This window comes from Sprattus sprattus (genome assembly GCF_963457725.1).
Source record: "Sprattus sprattus genome assembly, chromosome: 1".
Classification (NCBI taxonomy): Eukaryota; Metazoa; Chordata; class Actinopteri; order Clupeiformes; family Clupeidae; genus Sprattus; species Sprattus sprattus.
In genome coordinates this window covers 17,778,274-17,785,773 of record NC_137920.1, presented here as the reverse complement: position 1 = coordinate 17,785,773, position 7,500 = coordinate 17,778,274, and the positions used below count along the sequence as shown (strand labels likewise).

At 44.9% G+C, this 7,500-nt stretch overlaps 1 protein-coding gene across 1 annotated transcript in view; it reads right to left on the bottom strand.

Annotated features, from left to right (window-relative positions):
• Positions 1-4,594: 4,594 nt before the first annotated feature.
• The window catches only part of gcgrb (glucagon receptor b), a gene marked incomplete at both ends in the record, with an annotated part of 28,237 nt that continues 25,331 nt past the window's right edge, over positions 4,595-7,500 (bottom strand). The window contains 4 exons of the mRNA XM_080842181.1: positions 4,595-5,065; positions 5,624-5,665; positions 7,199-7,305; positions 7,452-7,500. The exon at positions 7,452-7,500 is cut by the window's right edge and continues 1 nt beyond it. Coding sequence (XP_080698307.1) covers positions 4,595-5,065; positions 5,624-5,665; positions 7,199-7,305; positions 7,452-7,500 — 669 coding nt within the window. The remainder of the gene's footprint in view (positions 5,066-5,623; positions 5,666-7,198; positions 7,306-7,451) is intronic.

The window sequence follows — 7,500 nt, the reverse complement described above, 5'->3', positions numbered from 1 at the left end:
CTCACTGTCCCATATTTCAATTTCTCAGCTTGAGATCATGTTGCGTAGTCTATTATTCTACCCAGTAATCAAGTAACCTTCCCACAGATGGCTGAACATGACTACAGATATGTGAATCACATCAGCCTTCCTCTGAAATGAACCAGAAGCAAGGACACACAGACATATGCAAGGACACACACACACACACCCACACACACAGACAAAACACTAATTAAAGCGGCAGAGGATGTGGCTTGAATGTTATTCATCTAATTATTCAGCGTTCACTTTATAAATTGGCCTTGCGAATATCTAGTTCGGTTAATTAGGTTTATGTGCTAAAGAAAAACTGATGTTTTCATTTGGGGTTATTCGTAACACAATTCTCCACTTACACACACACACACACGCATACGCACACGCACACGCACACGCACACGCACACGCACACGCACACACACACACACACACCCACAAACACAGAAACACATGCATGCACACACAAACACATGCATTAACACACAAACACATACACAACACATACACACACACACACACACACACACACAAAACACACGCACGCACGATCGCACACGCACACACACACGCACACGCACACAGCGTTATAGGGATGGGAACCGAGAACCGGGTATTGTTGAGAACCGGTTCCCAATGAGCCGAATCTTTGGAATCGTTAGCCAAATTCATAACCGGGTCTGTTAACGGGTCTCTGTGCCGTTTGCGCATGCGCAAACTCTTATAATAAAGTCAGAACGCAGCAGAAATGGCAACTCGACAGAAGCGATCTAAAGTGTGGCTTTATTTCACCCGAACGGATGCGAACACGGTCACTTGTAACCTCTGTAAAAAATGTATTTCCTCAAAGGGAGGAAGTACATCTACCATGAATAAGCACTTGAGCACACATGGTATAAAATTACAAGAATGTCATGTTTTCGATGCTAGCAGCAGCTCAACTAACGTCGGCGCTTCATCCCTCACTTGCCAAGGTAAACTCCTCAAAATGTTTTATCATAAGTCATAACGGTGTTACTCGTGTGTTATCAGCAAACGTTTGCGTTTTCGTGTTAACCATAACTAAACTTAGCATTGAATTGCTTAACAGAATGGGCGATGTTGGACATTGTCATATATTATATATAACTTACATAACTAGGCTAGCTTAACTGTATAATCTTCTATTTTCAACCATTGGCTAGAGGCAGGGGCAGTGCTTGCCTCCCCTCTGTTGGTCCTAGGGTAGGGTTAGGCTGTACAAAAGAGTTAATAAGCAAGCAACGCGTGCAGCTCCCTCAGTTTGACAGTTCGATATGGATAAGTTTCTCGTAGCCAATTCAGTGGCAGCAATAGCTAAGCGTTAAATATACTGAGTGCCTAGTTTGTACATGATACAAGTAATTATGTTTCAGTACGTTATTGTGTTTGTAGTGGACTTTACATTGCTATTAGAAGCGTTTAGCATAATAGTTCGCTATTAGCAATACAACCAAGCAACCTACAAGAAAATATACAGTCCTTTACCTCAATAACAAGGGCTGTATGTCAGATCAGAAAATTCAGCGATTTTGTTAGTGCCATTTTTTTCATTGTGCAAACCAGCATTCGCTCTATAAATAATCTCCATTTCCATCCATTCCATTTTGATGATGAGGTTCTAAATCAGACGGGCTCAGAGGCTGCTAGTCTGTCATCGTTACAGGCTGCAGTTAGTACGTCTTCTGTAAGGAAGGAGCATTGTTATTTGTATGAACGTTTATATTAAACAGAACACATTTTATTTAAGTTATGTAAGTTTTATTTAAATGTGTATGTAAACATTCTAGAAATTTATATAAAAGAGCATTAATGTAAAAAACCCGTTTGTGCTCTTTTTTCGCCCCCTACCAAATTATAAGAATCGTTAAGAGAATCGATAAGGAATCGGTTCGATAAGCAGGAATCGATAAGGAACCGGAATCGTTAAAATCTTTTCTCATCCCTACAGGGTTAAACGTGAAAATAAACACATTTTCGAGCAGTTTGTTGGGCTTGTGTCCTCTCAGCCTGCACACACACGCACACGCACACGCACACGCACACGCACACGCACACGCACACGCACACGCACACACACACACGCACACGCACGCACACACACACGCGCATACACACACACACAGGCACACGTGCACGCACACACACACACACATCCTGCTCAAGAGCTCTGTTTACATTCCTCTAATGTTGTGGCTACTAGACGGCACTTCAAATGTGTAGAAGACAGTGTATATGTGTGTGTGCGTGCAGGCTTTTGTTTGCGTGCTGTGTGTGACTGTGTGTGTGTGTGTGTGTGTGTGTGTGTATGTGAGCAAGTGCTTCTGTAAAGGCAGTTGTGTGTGTGTGTGTGGGGAGGAAGGGTTAATGTATCTTAGTCTCTGGTGTATTTGTGTGTGTGTGTGTGTGTGTGTGTGTGTGTGTGTGTGTGTGTGTGTGTGTGTGTGTCTCTTATTCTCTGGTGTATATCTGTGAGTGTGAGTGTGTGTGTGTGTGTGTGTGTGTGTGTGTGTGTGTGTGTGTGTGTGTGTGTTGTGTGTGTGTGTCTTATTCTCTGGTGTATATGTGTGAGTGTGAGTGTGTGTGTGTGTGTGTGTGTGTGTGTGTGTGTGTGTGTGTGTGTCTTATTCTCTGGTGTATATGTGTGAGTGTGTGTTGTAAAGTAGTTTTAAGTAGTTTGGGATACATGAAGTATATTTCCCTTGTGGTATATTTGGTTTCCCACGACTGTGCGCGGTATGTTATGTCACACGCACTCACTCACACACACTCACTCACATACACATACACATACACATACACATACACATACACATACACATACACATACACATACACACACACACACACACACACACATACACACACACACACATACACACACATTCCAAGCTCCCTGTGAAGGGAGTGTTCAGTTAAAAATTGATTATATGAAGCCTCTAGTCTTCTGAAGTCCTGAACTCTGCTATAGCCTCAGTAAAGGCAGACATCTGGACAGCAAACAAGCAAATGGCATCATTACATATTTATAGTTCCAATTCACTACTTTTTAGCCTTAAAAAGTGTTTTTCTATCAATCATTAAACTCTAATGAAAAAGAAAACGGTTCAATTTACATAATTTCTCTGTGGTACTTTCCTGTTAATGTAATCAAACGCTCCTTCATAACCTGTGTTTTAATCAATGATTAATGCATCATCTGACAGTGGACTGAGACCAAATTGGATCAATAAGTTTGATTAATTCCCCCCCCAAGAAGCATTCATTCAATTTCATTCTGCTGGCTTATTTTCCAAAAAATAGGAACATAGAGATTCACAGGACAGAAATCAGACTGCAGCACTTTTGGCCATAGACATTTAATCAAAACAAAATGCAACATATTTTTGATTCATCTTCCATTTTTTTCTTTTTTTCTGAAGCCCATCTTTACATCTCTTGACAAGTAGTTTAGAAACTGTCACCATATTCAATAGCTCCCTGTCCCCCCCCCCCCCACCCATCATCCTTTAACCATAACCATAATCTCACCAAACACATTCACATGATTCTTTGGGGAATGTTCTCTCCGTTCCATAACATCTTTTGTTACCCAGGCATCCCCACAGACAATGGCATCAGATGATATTTTGGAACATTCATAGTACAGTTTTCACATATGTCTCAAGGAGAGACCTTAAGTTGTCTTTGGACTGGAAATGGCACATTAGTGTGGGTTTTCTCACGTTTGAATCCAATTTGCCTAAGCCGCATAACCCCACGTTCTCCATGCATGGTCAGCTAGCCTAGCCTGAGCTGTACGGTGGCCCTGAAGGCTTACACTGCACCTCAAGCTCACCTTTCACAGCAGAGGGGAAAAAAAGACAACGAGCAAAGCCCGCAAAGGTGATGGGGATAGACACACACACACACACACACACACACAGTTTAGCGCTCTGCTTTAGCGCTATTAGAAATGAATGAAGCGACGATAACACCACCGTAAAGAAAATAAGAGACAAAACACAGAAGCTGTGTTCAGGCATGGCGCACCATGGAGCAGGTACTGAGGTGGGCGTTTGGCAAAGAAGGTCACCTTGAAGGTCACCTTGAAAGTCACCTTGAAGGTCACCTTGATTATCTCTTTGATGAGCTTCTCCCAGCTCGTCGTCGTCGTAGTCTTCGTCAGAGAGCGGAAGGAGAGCCAAAAACTTTGCGATGCGTAGCCCAACAGTCTGTCACACCCCTATGCGATGTAGAATCTCTGCCTTTTTTCGCTCCTCAATGTCCTTCCTTTGAGGGAGAACCAGTATGTGCCCTTTCTTTCGTCTTTGTTTTTAAAGGTGCAGTCAAACACTGACGGCAACACTGGCGCTGGCCAATCAAAACTCCCACACGTGATGAGAGTTCATCCCATTGGATCGACTGCTCTGACTTCCTGTCCATCCACGTCCTGTCCCGCCCACATCCCCCCCCCCCACCTCCCCCTCTCTCACCCCTGAGCAGGTGGGCGGGACCAGGCGTTGGCATGGTAACCCGAGGGTTACCCGAGCACTCCTGTGAGGAGAAGAGGCGGAGCTCATAGGTAGCTCTCCGTAGCTTCCTGCCGGAGGTGACGCTCCTCGTTGTCGTCGGCGCTGTCGTTGTTGCTGCGATTAAGGCTGAAGCCGCGCGGCCTCTCCTCCAAGCCGATGTCCTCGGTGACGGAGCTGCTCCCATAGCTGTTGCCCTCCGGTGGCAGGGAGACTAACTGCACCCTGCTCCTCTCCCCGGCTCCCCCCTCCTGGGACCGACCCCCCCTCCCATTGGGGCCGCAGCCAGCGATGACCACCAACCGGCGGCTCTCCGACCCGACTCGGAGGAGCGTGACGGAGGAGGTGGGGGAGGGCTCGGGGGGTGGGTCCAAGTCCGGGGGGTCGTCGCTGAGCGCGGCCATGGCAACGCTGGCGCTCTTGCCGTGCGGCGTCTGGCTGTGCGTGTGGCGGTACTCTTCCTCGATGTCCTTGCCTAGCTTCCAGCGCTTCCACCGTTTCACCATCTCAGACTGCACCTGGGAGAGAGAGAGAGAGAGGGGGATATAGAGAGAGAGAAAGGGGGGAGAGAGGGGGAGAGGGATAAAGAGAGAGAGAGAGTGGGGGGAGAGAGAAAGGGGGGAGAAAGAGAGAAAGGGAAACAGATACAGAAAGAGGGGAGAGAGGGGGGAGAAAGAGAAAGAGAAAGAGATACAGAAAGAGGGAAGAGAGAGAGAAAGAGAAAGAGATACGGAAAGAGGGGAGATAGGGGGAGAGGGAGAGAGAAAGGAGGGGGAGGGAGAGAGAGAGAGGGGGAGGGAGAGAGAGAGAGAGAGACACACACACACACATAGGTAGAGTGTTAGGGTGAGTATGGTTGTGTCATATCAACATTATGACTCTAACTATTCTAAGACTTGAACTCTATAGCATGGACTCTATGGGAGCAGCAATATGACTCTAACTAGAGATGGACTCTATGGGTGCTGCATTATGACTCTAACTAGAGCTGGACTCTATAGCATGACCACAGGGAGCATCATTATGACTATAACTAGAGCTGGACTCTATAGCATGGCGTATGTGTGCAGTCTTACCTCTTTGTTAACAAAGCAGTAAAGTATGGCCACCAGCAGACCCTGGAGAGACACAGATTCAGAAGAATAAGTATGCATATTATACGGCTCTTCAGAATGTTAAAAAAAGTACCGTTGATTTGAATGGGCCATCCCTACGTCATACCCATACATTAATTCCTGCTAACAGACCGCTGCGAAAAGATAATGACCGCTGTCTTGGCAACGGGTTTTGTACTTCTAATTCACATCTTTCATATCATTCCGCCAGAAGTCCTGTCATTTTAACAAAACAGTAGACATTAATTTGAAGTCAGCAAGTAATGGGTTGCTATGCAACACCTGAAACTTCAAAGTTCTATTTGCTTGAAGAACTATTTATTTCTAAACCGGACTCTGAAACGGCAACTAAACCATTAAAAAGAGTTATTACACGGCTCTTCTTAATGCTGTAGAATGCTCCATTCACTTGAATGGGGCTTCCCAACGTTCTGCGGTCAACTATTTTCCGATAACTGACCGTTGCTATGGACTTAATGACCGCTGTCAAGGAAAGTGGCCTTTTTGCCTCTAATTCACGTCTTTCGTAGCACTCCGCAAGTAGTACGGTAACTTATAAATGGAGTTTCAGCGGACGGTTGAGCAGCTGTGTTCTAAAGAATGTTCAACTGTCTTTGAAGTTCAACGTCTTTGGCGAACTATTTCTCTCCTTTTAAACACTACGTATAGTAACAAATGCATTGTAAAAAGACACAAGGTGTTAAGTAATTTGTTTGTTTTAGTTGTAACCGTATAATAAGCGGGATAATGTATAGAACGCCGGTCACTGTCGGGAAAATAAGCCCCTTCAGGGTGAAGCAACACCCCTCCGCTTTCGCGTTGGGGTGCTGTTCGCCCTGTCGGGGCTTATTTTCCCGACAATGACCTGCGTTCTATACATTATCCCTTACGTATGTCGTAGGAATTTCTTCTATCGTTTTTGGCAAGTTACCGTATAATAAGCGGGATAATGTATTGTCTGTCGGTCATTCTCCAAAAATAATTCCCCTCAGGACGAAACAACACCCTCCGCTGCGCGTCGGGGTGTTGTTCGCCCCGTCGGGAATTTTTTTTTGAGAATGACCTCCGGACAATAAATTATCCCTTACTTGATTACTTATGCAAGAATGAACAGATATATAGATAGATAGATAGAGAGATAAAGAGAGATGGATAGATAGAGAGATAAAGAGATAGACAGATAGACAGATAGACAGACAGATAGATAGATAGATAGATAGATAGATAGATAGATAGAGAGATAAAGAGAGATGGATAGATAGAGAGATAAAGAGATAGACAGATAGACAGACAGATAGATAGACAGATAAATAGATAGATAGATAGATAGATAGATAGATAGATAGATAGATAGATAGATAGAAAGAGACAAGATTAGTGAAATATTACAGGTGCAAGAATGAATAGATTCAACATCAATGTCAGTGCACAGAATAAACGGGTTGTTGCCACACGCATTGGTTGTGGCCACGGGTGCACTTGTTGCAGTTATGGTGGCAGTAGCTGGGATCACAGGTGCAGTATTTGACCTCTGACCTGGAATGAGCTGAAGAGCAGGTCGTAGAAGAGGCGGATGAGGCGCAGGAGGGACTCTTTGGGGACAGACTCATCGATGACGAAGGTGAAGAGGATGGCGTGAATACCCAACAGAGGGATAAGGGTCAGGGTAGACTTGGCCAACCTGAGAGAGGGGAGAGAAAAAGAGGGAGAGAGAGAGAGAGAGAGAGAGATAGAGAGAGAGAGAGAGAGAGAGAGAGAGAGAGAGAGAGAGAGAGAATAGCGTGTATACCCCACAGAGGGATGAGGGTCAGGGTCGATTTGGCCAACTTTAAACAAAA